The 14,930-nt window shown below is 43.0% G+C and overlaps 2 protein-coding genes across 2 annotated transcripts; one reads left to right on the top strand and one right to left on the bottom strand.

Moving 5' to 3' along the window:
• The first annotated feature begins 54 nt into the window (after nucleotides 1-54).
• On the top strand, nucleotides 55-5,964 carry ric3b (RIC3 acetylcholine receptor chaperone b). Its single transcript, XM_068596534.1, has 6 exons — nucleotides 55-238; nucleotides 944-1,161; nucleotides 1,590-1,668; nucleotides 2,283-2,376; nucleotides 3,252-3,382; nucleotides 4,253-5,964. The coding sequence occupies exons 1-6, from the start codon at nucleotides 127-129 to the stop codon at nucleotides 4,711-4,713; spliced, it is 1,095 nt and encodes a 364-aa protein (XP_068452635.1). The 5' UTR covers nucleotides 55-126; the 3' UTR covers nucleotides 4,714-5,964.
• Nucleotides 5,641-9,564, bottom strand: psma1 (proteasome 20S subunit alpha 1). Its single transcript, XM_068596533.1, has 10 exons — nucleotides 9,508-9,564; nucleotides 8,329-8,373; nucleotides 8,109-8,210; nucleotides 7,741-7,844; nucleotides 7,574-7,662; nucleotides 7,364-7,434; nucleotides 7,095-7,224; nucleotides 6,583-6,662; nucleotides 6,258-6,362; nucleotides 5,641-5,912 (listed from the first exon to the last, which is right to left on the bottom strand). The coding sequence occupies exons 1-10, from the start codon at nucleotides 9,508-9,510 to the stop codon at nucleotides 5,847-5,849; spliced, it is 795 nt and encodes a 264-aa protein (XP_068452634.1). The 5' UTR covers nucleotides 9,511-9,564; the 3' UTR covers nucleotides 5,641-5,846.
• Between the last annotated feature and the right edge of the window lie 5,366 nt (nucleotides 9,565-14,930).

The following is a 14,930-nucleotide window of genomic DNA, read 5'->3' as shown; positions in this document are numbered from 1 at the left end:
TTCCGGTCCTCGAGGCAACGCGGAAGTTCAACCGATGGATGAGAAACGGCATCAAGCAGCGGAGCGTCTCATATAACGTCGTTTGTCTCTCACCTTCCGCGGGAAGGCGGCCGCTCACCTGTCGCTATGGCGATGTCCACCTTTCAGAAGGTGACGCTCGCGACGTGTCTCGTGCTGTGCGTCGCGCTGCTGCTCCCCAAAATGCTGCTGTCCGGCGGGAGGAAGGATGCTGCCGAAGGTGCGTCACCTTTTCCCGGGTTGTGCTCGACGTGTGGCCGCTGCTGGCCTGGATGATCATACACGAGCATTTATTTGATTTATCTTTATTTGTAGTTTGTGTATTTAATTGTTTAAAATAAAAATAAATCGTAATTTAATTAAGCATCATTGCTTCCTGAACATCATCATGCAGTTGCATTTTCCTCCCTGAGGAGGGCGCCCAATACACCTGTTTTTAATACATATGAACTGTAATTGAACTTTCATACACTCAGTTGCGTGTTTATTAAGTATACAAATATACTATTAAATAAATCATACCTTCATGAAGATTATGTCATTTTTTATTGTGAATTTTTTTAAACTGCAGTTAATCTGAGGCAGACATAGAAAGAATTGAAGCAGACAAAATATTATAACCTTCATAAAAAGTAAGATTCATCACATTTGATTTATTGTAGACTGCAATATACACAGACTATTGAAATAAAATATATTTTGATGAACAAACCGGCAGTTTTTAATTATTTTTTTCTATTCCAGCGAGCAGCACATCCCCCCCCAAAAAAGTATTTTTACATACAAAAGTTACACGACGAATACCTGAACATATATATTACTTCTATTCTGCTTCAGGTTGTTCTGTTATTCATGTTGTGAAGCAGTCATGTTTTCCTCAGTTCACTCAATCCTCCTCTTCATCTTCATCCTCCTCACACGTCAGGTTCGGGTCGCTTCCCCTCGATGATGCAACGCCAGGCGGCTCCGGAGGGTCGGGGTCAGAGGTCGGCGGGCTCCAGAGCCCACAACCCCGAGTCCGTGGTCAGGGCCAAGGGGGCGGGAACGGGGGCGGGCACCGGGGGCAAGTCCAACCTGGCGGGGCAGATCATCCCCGTGTACGGCTTCGGGATCTTACTCTACATCCTCTACATCCTGTTCAAGGTGAAGCGCCGGAGACGCAAACACCTTTTTCACTCATTTTACTTCCAGACATTGTTTAAATGTCTGAAAAAAAGTTCCTTTAAAACTTCAGATTGGCCTTTTATCCTGTTTCAGTGCTCACCGAAATGTGTCCGTTACCATGAGCATTGAAAACGGACATTTCATTATTAAAACTCTATTTGTAGATGATGATTCTTCTTCTGTGGAAAAATTTAGCTTTTTTTGCTATATTAAAAAGTCATGAAAGTGAAAAGTTATGTTTATATCAATATAAAAACTCTGTTTTCTAAGGCTCCTCAGCCCTGACTCAGTAAAACCAGCAAAGGAGAATTAACATTTTACAGTAAGGATTAATAAGGCAGGAAATATAACTGTCAGTGTGTCAGGTTAGTTTTTAATGTTTTTAATCTTCATTGTTTCCCTGTCAGATCACGTCTAAAGGGAACAACAAGCCTTCGGAGAGCCGGTTCCCTTCGGTTCGCTCGGAGAACACCAAGAGGAAGATCAGTGAGTAATGCAATTATTTTAACGACCGGATCTACTGCAATGTTCAAATGGAATAAACATTTGAGTTATTATTATCCGATTAGTGATAAAACACAGTTATGAAAAAGCACAGGGTCCAAGGGGGAAAGCAAGTTCATGAGATTCCTCTTAAACCAGAATAGAGTGGCAGCAAAGTGGGAACAAAAAACCAAACATGTTTAAAAAGGTTAATGTGTTCTCATGATTGCCAGAAGAGCTTCATGGTTCTCAAATTCGACCACATGACTGAAGGTCGTATTGCTTGGAGGGCTCAGAAGACCAGAACCAGAACAAGGACGTAGTTGTTTTTTTGTTTTTTTTAAAGGGACACTACCGCTCTTGTCCACAGGGGGCGCCAGAATCAACTCAAAACTAAAGTTCCTCGTAGTAGCTTTAAAATTACTGAAAGATTTTCTTCCTCACGGTGGATTTTCTGGCTGATTCCAGTGAAGCGTCGCGACAGCAAGAAGAGCTGCAGGCTGGGAAAACAAGAACGGTTATATTTAATATTTTCTGAATGGTTTTGTTGGTCTGTAGTTCGTCTGTCGCTCAGACGGCGTTTAACCTCCGTTCTCTGGTTCGTCTGTCGCCCTCAGCGGACTTCGAGCTCGCTCAGCTGCAGGACAAACTGAGGGAAACCGAGCTGGTGATGGAGAACATCGTCTCCAACGTCAACCACAGTCCTGACAGGTAGCACAGCGTCACTCAGACACGAGGCTGTAATCACGACGTATGACAGTATTTATTATTTTCATGAATATTGTCAAATGCTCAGCACTTAATAAACGCTTACAAAATCTTACATTAAAAATAATGAAGCATCTTGATAGTTCTGTCATTTCCTTTTCTTTTGCACAATTCAAACAATAAAATAAATAAACAAACATAACAGAGATAAATTAATATCACAGTGCAGGAAGAGGCCAAAAAAACAAACAACTACACTTATTTGAAGCCTTTTAAAACTTTACAAAATTACAAACATAATATGAAATGTGCACAAGACAGACAACAAAAGACAAAGAAAGAAAAGAAAAATAATGTGTGCAGGTATGGAAGTCCGTTCCCGCCACTATAATAAAAAATGAAGACCCTGTAAGTCATTATTAAGTCATAATTATGACTTAACTATTTCATAATTATGACTTAATATCTCATACTAGAAAAAGAAAGAAAAGAAAAATAATGTGTTTGTGTCAAGTCATGTATGGAAGCTCGTTTCCACCACTATGATAAAATAATTAAGAACCTGTAAGTCATAATTATGAGATGGTATCTCATAATTATAACTTAACTACCTCATAATTTCGACTTAGTATCTCATAATTATGACTTACAGGATTTTAATTGTTTCATCACAGTGGCGGGAACGAGCTTCCATACGCGTGTGTGTGTCTGAAAGTCAGCGTGGCCTGTGTGTGTTTGAGGATGTTAGAAGAGCTAAAACCAGAAAGACATAAACACATCAAACAATCAGATGTTCATAAACTGATTGAAGTTCATGGTGAATGTGTTCAAACGCGACGAGATCCGCTGGACTTGTTATTTATGTTCCCGTGTCGCAGGCTGACGGGCGTGACGGCCGACCAGGAGGAGAGTCTCCTGCAGCAGCTGACGGAGATCACGCGGGCGATGCAGGACGGCCAGCTGGTGGACGCCATGGCGCCGGAGAAGAAGCGCCGGGACGACTGGGAAGGTACGCCGCCGCCGCCGTGCGCTCACGTGTAGGGAAGCAAAACAGTGCACGAGAAAACCCGGTCGCACTTTCATAACAAGTGCACACTACGCAGCATTAGTGAAGCATGAATGAACGCTGACTTCACTCAGAAAGAGTTATTCCAACATGAACACTCATCAGTAACTCGTTCATAAACAGTGTCGCTGCTGGATTGCGCAACATTCATCTTCAACCCCCCAAAATAAAAATAAAAATCACAAATCCTAATATTCAGAAACGATGACTTTGTTCCCTGGAAGTTGCTCCAGAGACACAAACCTGCCGGCTTCTTTTTCACCTTTGAATCGTCTCCAAAATCAAACGAATCCTGACGACGACAAAGTCACCCGAGCTTTGATCTGCACGACTGGAACTCTCTCTCCTCTCACCTCCTTCCTCTCTCCCTTCTCTCCTTCCTTTCCCTCCTCTCTCCCCTCTTTCCCTCTTCTCTCCTTCCTCTCTCCCCTCCTTTGTCTCTCGCTTCTCTTCTTCCTCTCTTCTCTTCCTTCTCCCTCCTTTCTCCCTCTCCTCTACCTCCTCCCTCCCTTCCTCTCTCTACCTCCTCCCCTCTCCCTTTCCTCCCTGCCCTCTTTCCTCTCCTTCCTCTCTGTCCTCCGTCTCCTCTTCCTCTCTCTTTCTTTTACCTTCTTTAGATGTCATGTTGCCTTCTTTTCAAATTTGTTTTCTTAGTTTTCTGGTATCGATGGTTTCATTGTTCTCTGGTTGTAGATTCATTTTCTTTGTCTATCAAAGCACTTTAGTAACTCTCTGCATTTAAACGCGGCTTCATAAAATAAAATAAAGTCATACAAAGTTGATGAATTACCGGCTCGTTATGTTTCACATTAGTTCCTGCAGGTCACCCAGAGGAGCAGCAGCAGCGTTGGGAACATCCTCGCTGCTGCTGCCAGCACGGCCCGCCGCATCACCACGAGACGCAGACGCAGACGCAGACGGAGAGGACGCCGGCCGACGGAGACGACCCGGAGGACGTCCACGGCGAGGCTCCCGACCCGAATAAAGAGCAAGAATCCGATCCCCCGGCTCGGCCGAGCGAGGAGGCCGCGGGTCCGGATGGCGAGCGCGAGGGCGGAGCCGGAGAAACGCAGCCGGAGCCGCAGCCGCAGCCGGAGCCGGAGCCGGAGCCGCAGCCGGGCGGCGTCCTGGAGGACGAGGACGGCGTCGTCCTGGAGGAGCTGGAGCTCACGCTGCGGGCCTCCACCGCCATGCAGCAGGAGAAGGCGGCGTCCTGCGGCGCCGTCAGGAGGAGGAGCAACAAGAGGAGGAGAGCGAAGAAAGCCGCGCACTGACTTCAGACCCGGCGGCCATCTTTTTTTTAACCTCGCGCTCCTCACGTCTTCGCTTGAAGCGAAACGAGTTTCATGGGACGAATATCCGCTTCATCCACCGGATAGTGGAGGAAAAATGATTTGTCTTCAAGTATTATCACATTTCAATATTTCAGAAGAAAAACAACATGAGCCTTCATTCCTCACGTGTGTAAAATCAGCCTGAATACATTTATGAAGTGTTTTTATTTAACATGAAGGCCCAGTAGTTATTATTATTATCATTTGTCTTTCACACTTTATTATTCTACGTTATTCACATGAAGCGCCTGCATCAGGAGGTTTTAATAAATATAAACAACCAGCAAGTTCTACAAATTAACATTTTGAAAACAGTCGAAAATAATTTGAAAAGACGAGTTGTGATGTCACAGAGTAACTGGAGCCAATAGGAAGTATTAATTCACAATCTTTCATTATGTTTTAATCCAGCTGCAGACCAGATGTTACTTTAACTCTTTATGTCCTGGATGAACAGTTATAGACATTAATGCACTGCAGTCGTTTTTAAGGGCGACGTTATATTAAAAAGAAGAAATCTTTGGTTTTCTGTATCGATATTGTTTTAACCTTTAAAAAAACAACCTGTTGTGTTCTAAACTATTAAGATTTTTACTTTTATAAACTGAATTTATTTACCGTTTATTTATTTAACCAAAGCACGCGGGCATGCAGAGCAGGGATTACAATAGTGGAGAAAAAATAAAGTTTTCTGGGTTCTTAACTTTAACTCGCGGCTTCTGGTTTGATTTATTTTGACTATAAAAGATCAATATTGTGAAACTCGGTGGCTCTAAATCCTGAAACTCACCGTTTGTCGGATGCCATGTTGCTCATCGAGACATTCAACGAGTATCAGTGGAAACCGTTGAAATGAAGCGCTGCGGCACAATTCAAAAAAAGAGTTTATTACTTGTGTCATGGAACATTTTGCTCATACAAAAGCAGACATCACATCGGTTGATGTTAGCAGGATGTTTTTGGACAACTTCTCCCCGTCTAAGATTTACTCTGGTGAGCTCAGGTTGGCGGCTCCGCCCTCCTCCGCCCGGCTCCGCCCTCCTCCGCCCTGCGGTGACAGGAAGCGGCTCCCCTCAGTGCTCCATCGGCTCGTCGGGTACCTCTGCAGCCGGGGCGGCTTCATCTGCAGGCGGAGCGACCTGACGCACAAACACAAGGGAGGATTTAGCGCACAAGTACCAGCTTATCCAACACCGAAACTAGGATTAAATTAAAAATATCTGTATATGAAAACAGGAAATCTCTGTTAAGGGATGCATCTCTAAAATTACACCTTCAAGCTGTTTTTTGACTTATTTTGAGACCATTTGTATAGCAGTATTTGCCACCAAGCGGCCGACTAACGAGCAGGATTCACATCCCATAATGAGCCGACTGTCCGCCGGCGCTCAGGAGGAACTGATCTTTAGCGTCGGGCTTCTGGTGTGAAGGAAGAGTCCGATCAGGATTAAATAATAATAATCAACGCTCTCGCGGTAGCAAACCTTTCTCTGTGGCCTCTCTTCCAGGCCCTCCAGGAACGGGGCGACTTCATCGTCGTCGTAAATGACAAACTCCATGTCCTTACCCACAATGCCGATGGAAACGTTCTGAGAGAGAGAGAGAGACGATCACAACACCGAGGGTTTGATAACATTTAACCAGATCTATTTAACTGAAATGAAGTTATCAATGAGGTTCAAAATGACAGAAACTAAAAGCCATATCTCTTAGGTGAGCCTTAGAGTTTTTATTTATCCTACAACCGGCTAAACGCTCTGAACGCGTCTCCAGTCGCTCTGACGGTCTGATCTCAGTGCGTCATCGTACCTTGGTGGTGAGGTCCTGCTCGGCGGGGAGAGTTTCTCTGAGGGCGCGAAGGCCGTGCTGCACCAGATCGTTCAGATTAGCTGAGAACAGAAACAACGCTTTAACATTCAAGAAGCTCCCACGTGACGCAGCGAGAGGCAGACGCAGCAGGTTCACACACACTGCGACCAGTGGATGACTTTAAACTTTAAACCAAATGTCCATGAGCAAACTGTGTGAAATGTGTGTGTGAACAGTAAAAGTGATAAAATGTAGTATTTAAACTAACAATGAGGATTCAAAGCATACAGTAAACCTTAAATGACTCATTTACAGGACTTTTACTACACTTTTGGGACTTTTCCAAGCCTGGAAATAACCACTTTAAAACTCTTCCAGGTTTTCCATGACCGTACGAACCCTGTGATTAGTAAATACTTCAAGGTTTCCACCATCCTTCACTTCACGGCAGTGTAATTAGGACATGAGGAATGAAAGGCGTCGCTAAGAGGGAAGAAAGAGCTTCATCTTACAGTCGGAGAACTTGTCCATGCTTCTCTCCAGGTAGGTGCGAGCGGACTGGGAGCGCGCTCCGATGGACATGGCTTTGCAGTCAAAGTAGTTTGCTGACGGGCAAGTCTGGAAGATGTGAGGTCCCATGTCCTGCAAGAGGCACCATGAAACAACAAGCACTGCGGTCAGCCTTTAAAATATACACTCACACAGCCTTTACATGAGAGAAATACTATACATATAAATAAAAAAACATTGAATAGTACGATATTTAAGTGAGCAAACTTACATCATAGCCTGCAACCAGGAGCCCGACGCCATAGGGCCTCCTTCCATACCTCTGTGTTGGGATTTGGGTTTCTGAAGGATCAGTTAAGGATCACTGCTGCCATTTGCAATTATTTGACTTCATGGAGAACAAAGAAAACAAGCCCATTATAACTTGTGATATACAATTATTTGTTATTACAGAGATTCAAGCTAACATTAGTGAGGATACTGCTGCCGATGAGAGAGACGAGGCGTGACGCAGGGAGGGGCCGGTCGAAGACGAATCGCGAGTCCAAGCACTCCTGACGCATGAAGTTACTGCAAAGGCAGGATTTCAGAGTCATTTATGACTGAGACAGAAGAAAGAAGCTATTGTCCAAAGCCGCCCTAACTTACCAAAGCAGTCTGGCATCAGCAGTCAGTCCAGCAATGGAGATGCCGATGTGGTTGTCGACATGGAGGATCTTCTTCTGGTGGGCGGCCAGTTCAGACTGGGCTCTCTGCAGAGGCATGAAAGCATCAGGCTCCATGATTCAACTGTCAATAATAATCCACTACAGGCTTTGTATGTTATTCTACATTTAAATGTTCCATAAGGTGGCAGATCACACTTGTTCCCCTATCATATTATTCCCCCTCAAAAAAAGGGGATGACTTAAGATTGAATTTAGGCTCAAAACATGATGTAAATGTAATAAAATCATCCATTTCTAGAGAGAGTCCTCCACCATGTTAGAGACGAGACACTGAACGACCGACCGTACCTTTAGAGCAACCAGGACGGCGTGGGATTTGGATTTGAGTCCGACAGTTGCGGAGCCTTGCTTCACCGCCTCCATGGCATACTCGATCTGATGGATACGGCCCTGCACGACATGAACCAGAGTCATTTGTGCTGTCACGTATTCAAAAAAACAAAAAAAGGCGCATAGATGTTCACTTTTCTCCGGAGAAGTCGGAGGTTAAGAGCGGACAGCGACTCACCTGCGGGCTCCATACCGTCACGTCGTTGTCGTACTGGTTGCGGAACTAAAGACAAAAAGAGGTAAAAGAGAGAACACAACATCATTTGACAGAGACATTAAAAAGAAAACACATTACAGAAACACTCAGAGCTGAGCTCACGTAGTCGCCTTGCATCGTCACTGCTCCACACGGACGCCGAGGCAACGACTACACAAACCTCTGTTGTCCGCCTGCAGCCTGCAGCCTTTTCTACACGCGGGTATTACATTTCTACCACGATTGAATAATTGAGAAGCTCAACTTGTGTGTGCAGCCAATGGAGGCGAGCAGCAACTGATGATTAATATATAAGTTTAGCTACACATGTTATAATTAAACTCTTTCTGCGGCTGCCATCTGTATGCCCTGCCTGGTTGCAGAAGCAGGACATACCTATGTACAAGTATACGTACACATATACTATGTATATACATATGTTTATACGTATACATTTGTATAGCTTCAAGTAGAATATATTTCACTATGTTTTTGTATTAATTAGGACCGAGTAAGTTAAACTAGAAGAACCAATGATGCTCATTGTAATGTTAACTTCCTCCTAATCTCAGTCCTCCTAACAAAACTATCTGACGTCAGCTGGATGTACACTTTAGTTAGTATAATACCAACAACTGGACTTCAATGTTTTGGATCCCCAGATTGAGGTTCTTGTCTAAAACCTCAATCACAGGAAGGCGAAACGAAAGTAAAAGACGCGATGACTGGAAGTTGCTGCTAACTGTGAGCACGGCTAACGTCTGCTAGCTGCTTAGCTTTAGCTGCTAACGGAGCACTAACCGGTTAATTAGCAGTTGTGTTTTCTGGCCGCTAAATGTAAACACAATAACTCGTTAAGACGCGTTGTTTAATGTGAAATGATGCGATGAAAACGTTAAGCCGTGAAGCGGTTATGTGGGACACACGTCATTCAGCCAGAGTCGGAGCGGCTAACGTTAGCGGCTGACGGTGTTTTGCTTACTCACAGTGCAGTCACAGCTAGCTAGCTAACGATCGGTCGGTGCGTAAATTAACGCAAATTTCTGGGTTTTATGAGAAATTGTACAACACGAACACGCTGCGAGACTTATTTACTGCGTCGATGTTACATTTGTATAACGTGAAATGCATTACTTTAATTCAAATGACAGTTTCACTCACCATCTCTGCTTCAGAAAGTGTCTGCCCCGCCTGCGCTGCGATCAGAACTCGATTTGTTTTCCTGGAAGCGACGTCAGGGATAAAAGTAGAGCCCCGAGTGCAAACCAGTGATCGATTCAGTACATTTGTGGCTGGTAAAAAGTAAAAAAATAAAGGAGGGATATGTGTAAAATTATGTACATATATAAATAATATAATAAATATAACAAATACAAAAAATAAATACAATATATATATATATATATATATATATATATATATATATATATATATATATATATATATATATATATATATATATAAAGTGCAGTTTAAAGTAATTTCCTTTCTAAATCTATTCATTCTTGTTTTTTATTATTATTATTATCAGGCGCAATGTGTGTTATTGGCCACTAGGCGGCAGCAATAAATTAGAAGAAGACACTGGTGTGTTCCTCTGGTTGTGGACATTGACATGAAACACACATTTCTGTTGCAGCAACACAAACACATGACGTCAGCTATTTCACACTCGAATACGTCTTTCCATGTCTGCTGATATATTTAGATTGAACTAAGGAAAAAGTAGACTTTAAAAGTAATGGCAAACAACACTAAATCAATGGTGAGGTGCATACTCACTAAGTTTAGTTAAGTTCAGTTTAATTAAAAAGTTGATGTTGTCATTTCAACTTGAAAAGATTCCTACTACAAACTGTGAAGCCTGTTGCGTAAACTCACTGGAGCTTAAATATAAATAAGCAGCTTCCTGTGGTTGTATGAGATGTAATGTCCTCCTCATGTGTCAAACAAGCTAAATAATAATAAAACAATACAAGCATTCATGTAGTCATAATGCGTGTCTGCTTCTTTAAAAAGGTAAATGTCAACCCATTTTAATAATTCACATATGTTATTTCTGTGCCACGGAGCACTTCAGTCGATTCTTCTCATCCACTGAGCATTTCTAGAAGCTGGAACCTGGAGACGACCTTTAAACTGGAGATGGAGATCCGTCTCTCCTCTGCAGACAAGCAACTGTGGACCTGAACCAAAATAAAGGCAGTCAATAGTTTATATAATAGTCCAGATTTAGAATAAACAAATATTGATACTAAGAAAACTGATTTCCAGCAGATGTGTTACTGAAGTACATATACATGTGTCTGTCACTTTAAAATATATATTGTATCCTTAAAGTACATTTTACAAATACTTATATTCAAGTAAACGCTTTAAATTTGACTGGTCATAGAAGGTTTTTACATTTCTTCTTTTACTTCAGGGTCTGAATGCTTTTTACATCACGTCTGAGTCTGTTTGAGTAATGAATGAATTGTTAATTATTGATGGAATATCATGTCCTTTAATGGTATATATATATATATATATATATATATATATATATATATATATACATATACATATATATATATATATATATATATATATATATATATATATATATATATATATATATATATATAGAACTGTTGAACATTTCCACAGGTGGACAGACATATTTCTTAATGTCTGGAGGGAGTCCGTCACTTCTCTGCAGGGGGAGAAATGCCCTCTTTCCTCTGTTCTGTTTGGTTTCAAGCTGTTTTAATGACATCTGATGTACCCTTGATCCAGGAGGAGGAAGAGGAGCAGGAGGAAGAGGAGGAGGGGTAGATGAATTAGTAGGGCCGTGCTGACGAGTTCTCCTCCTCTGCCAAGGCAGCGGCAGCGCGGCGGCGGCGGCCATTACATCAGCTCGCCAACCTCCTCCTTTGTGATTGAGATTGTAGGAGCTTTTGCTGAGCTCAGCAGGTTGTTTTTTTCTTCCTGGAGGCCTCATTTAACTCTGCCAAACGGCCCTCCGTTTAATTTTTCAAATGGAGAGCAGCCTGAGTCACTGTGCGACGGGTCCAAGCCACCGCACTGTGGACTCGGCGCTGGCACGTGGTGGCGGAGAAGAGGGGGGAGGAAGAGGAAGAGGAAGAGGGAGGCGGAGGTGTTTTAAGGAGTAGAAGGGAGCGTGAGCGCTCTCCTCCCTCCACCCATTCATGGTTTCCAGCTCGTGTTAATCACACGCTGCCGTCACAACGTCACATTTCATTTCTTTACGTTTCTTTGAACAATACTATTCTTTTTTAAAATGTGTGACGGCATCGGCTCAGATCCTTCTTTTCTCTTCCTTTGTCGTGGTTTTCACCTGAGCTAGCTTCTTCCTAAACGACACAACTAGCATCGACGTCCCGAGTGTCTGAATGTTGCGGCGCTCTCCTCCGCCGTGGCGCTTGAAGTAGGTCAGCGATGCGTTGGACCTGCGGCGCCGCGGGGACGAACCTCCGCCAAGGTTGCGTGAGCCGGCGGCGCACCTGTCCGATAAACGGGGCGGGTCAGGGGTCAGGGGTCACCGGCCGCACGGCCACGCCCCTCCCCTCCCTCCGTCGTTGGCGTGAGCGAGGCCTCGCAGACGGATCGTGTTCGATGCCGTCAGTTTGACGAAAGCGCTGATGCGGCGTTCCAGCGGCGGCCGGCTGAAGAGGCTTTTTTCTTTTTTCTTTTCTGGCACAAAATGACAAAAGTGCAGCACATTGTGGGGCACTTAATAATATCAGCAGGTAGATAAGACTCTCTCCGCTCGCGTCTATGAGCCGTACGAAGAGGCGCTTTCAGGACGCAGCGGCAGCGGGTTCGCGTTGAGTCACCTGATGCCGGCGAGCGTCACGTGCACACGCGCCGGCTTTTGAGTCACTCCAAAAATTCTGGCTAAGTTGCGAGCTTTGCTGTGAGGAATGATTGAGTACTCGTCACTGGAGGAAGGAAATGCAGCTCTGCAAAGGAGCGGATTTCAGTCATTATGCTAACAGCGATTAGAGTTTTTTCCCATCCATCATTTTCATTGTTTTAATGCCAGGAAATGCACCCACATCAGAGTCAAGAGCACCGGATCCATCATTGTAATGTTCTGATTGTATCTGACAACACGGAGGAGAAGTTTTACGGGGACTTTCAGGAGACTGGTGCTGAAGGAGTTAAACGTGATACCAAGATGAACCCGTTTCTAAAATCACATGTTAGTAAGATATACAAAGCTAAATGCATCAGAGCGGGTCGGACTTTTGATGGTTGTAGCAGCGCTATGTGTTCTCAAGTTAGAAACTGTTTTCCTGATTTTGTTGTTTTTTGTTGCATGTTTTTGTCTGCCGTGAACAAAATGTTTTTGGTTTCCTATTTCTAAAAAGTGCTTTTATTTTGAAGGCGAAAAATAGAGTTAAACCGGAAGTCCCAGTGCGCCGTCTAACGGCTAAAGTTACGGTTTTCTGAATGGTTAAAGAAACGGTTTTAGCTTTCCCCCTAAGAGGACGTATGGAAGCCCATTTCAGACTCACATACACACACACACACACAAATTATGACCAAAAAATAATAATAATAATTAGGACTAAAAAAAAAAAAAAAAATGACCAAAAAAATAAATAAAATAAAATTAGGACCAAAAAAAAAAACAAAAAAAATTAGGATAAAAAAAAAAAAAAAAAATTGGACCAAAAAAATAAATAAAAATCTTTTTGTTATTTTTATTGTCCTTATTGTTTTTTTGGGTCAATTTTTTTTTCGGTCCTAATATTTTTTTTTGTGTGGCGGAATGGGCTTCATAGGTACACGGTTACTTTAAGTTGGAATAAATGTAGTGATTGTAATAACTGTGTATGTTTTGTTGACTCTGCATTATGCTAATAATGCTAGAGGAGTAAGCTAACAATTATCGTTTTTCTTGTGCCTTACACAGCTCTGGCGTTGGTTTTGTAATGAATAAAACACATTTGAAAATCATAGAAGTGCAAGACTTTCTGTCAGAGGGGTACGCTACACTTGACAAAACAAATTCCAACACAAAACAACTTTAATTCACAGTTTCAGTGCTAAAGTTTGTTCCGGTGACACACAAACTGCTGCGGGGGAACCCCTTCATGACCGTCTGTAAAACTGAGCTCTGTCTGTGAGCAGTGACAGGATTTATCTGTTGGACACACACACACACACACACACACACACACACACACACACACACACACAACCCAATAAGTTGAGATTACAAATAAAGATCGCAAAAACCAAGAAAAAAAACCTGTTGTTTCCCGTCCTGCCAGATGCTTTCATTACCCACAATGCAATTTCCCTGGCGACAGTTTGTGCATGGATTTGTGTGCGTTGTGCGTCGAACCGACACGAAGTGCGAGCGACAGACGTCTGCTTCACTTCTTTCTAAAACGATTACTTTCATTTTCAAACTTAGTCGCCTCAAGTGACATCACTTGAGTCAGTTGAATCAGACTTCCTGTCTGGACGACAAGAAGTCCAGACAGGAAGTCTGATTCACTGTCCCGTGAATCACTGTCCCGTGTGTCTCGCAGGCTGGATTTTAAATCCTTTTCCTTTGCACAGGACGTCCAGCTTCCTGCTGCTGGACGGATGTCAGGAAATAAAACAAAGAGGAACAGAAATAGTTGCTTTAAACATCACTCAGATGAACAAGTCGTAGCAACATTGCTATAGAAGCAACACCTATTTATATATTTGGAGCGTCTGCAGACGGCTGAGATCAGTCAGTTGGCATCGATTCGTCAGCAAAGTTGAATATGCAACTTAATTGAACAATATAAAGCAAACCAAAAGGCTAATATTCTAATCCTCTATATTATGTTCTTCTATTAGTTGCAATTATTTTGGTTAACACATGGTTGCTTGTTCCTGCCATGCTATAGAAACACAGGTGTAGCTATTGACACCATGGTGTAAATGGTGTTGTTGGTTTTTAACACTCAGGTGTCAACAGCTTCTGTCTTATTAGCTTGTTTTTGGGGTAAAATGTGAAAACTGTTCCTGCAAAGCGACTCTATAGGAGTTAGAAGAGTAAAGTAATATGAACCCAGCAGCTGTAACTGAGCCTGACGAGCGGCGTCTGGTCCTTAATCGCCTCTTCAAAACAACAAGGCACATTTCTGGACTCACTTATGGAAAAAGATCGTGAGAAATTGCAAAGTCGTCCTTTTTTATCCGTCTCATCCTTCAGTTTTCTGTAATGAAAATGAATGCTATAATATCTCCGTCTTTTCTTAATCAGCTTAATGCACATTTTGGGTTTGAAGTGCAGCAAAAAGCAAAATAAAAAAAACACAAACAGAATCAATCCAAGCTGCAGTTACGTGACAAAATAACTTCCAACCATGAGAATACAAGTGGACTGAGAGCGTCTCGGCTCAAGTTGAAGCCTGAAGCGTTTGTTCATCTCTCTCGTCAGCGTCGCTGCAGAAACATCTGATGCTGCGAGCCGACAGAACGCAGACATCCCATCAGGACTTTGGCTCCACGGCAAACGCTTCACGCATTAATTGCATTAGCTCATCTCGCCGCCGCGGCTGTGGAACTAAACTTATGTGAAGTCGCTT

Source organism: Clinocottus analis, unplaced genomic scaffold (genome assembly GCF_023055335.1).
Source record: "Clinocottus analis isolate CAN_PGR_092001 unplaced genomic scaffold, fCliAna1.0.p SCAF_38, whole genome shotgun sequence".
In the NCBI taxonomy this organism is placed as follows: domain Eukaryota; kingdom Metazoa; phylum Chordata; class Actinopteri; order Perciformes; family Cottidae; genus Clinocottus; species Clinocottus analis.
This window is presented reverse-complemented; position numbering and strand designations above follow the sequence as displayed.

Bases quoted from the DNA above. Each gene is read 5' to 3' on its own strand.
- psma1 (XM_068596533.1), bottom strand. The intron at 7,845-8,108 runs GTACGGTCGGTC...ATGCCTCTGCAG, and splicing joins CCGTCCTGGTTGCTCTAAAG to AGAGCCCAGTCTGAACTGGC. The intron at 6,363-6,582 runs GTACGATGACGC...TCTCTCTCTCAG, and splicing joins AGCAGGACCTCACCACCAAG to AACGTTTCCATCGGCATTGT.
- ric3b (XM_068596534.1), top strand. From the start codon at position 127: ATGGCGATGTCCACCTTTCAGAAGGTGACGCTCGCGACGTGTCTCGTG. The intron at 1,669-2,282 runs GTGAGTAATGCA...TGTCGCCCTCAG, and splicing joins GAACACCAAGAGGAAGATCA to CGGACTTCGAGCTCGCTCAG. The intron at 3,383-4,252 runs GTACGCCGCCGC...GTTTCACATTAG, and splicing joins GCGCCGGGACGACTGGGAAG to TTCCTGCAGGTCACCCAGAG.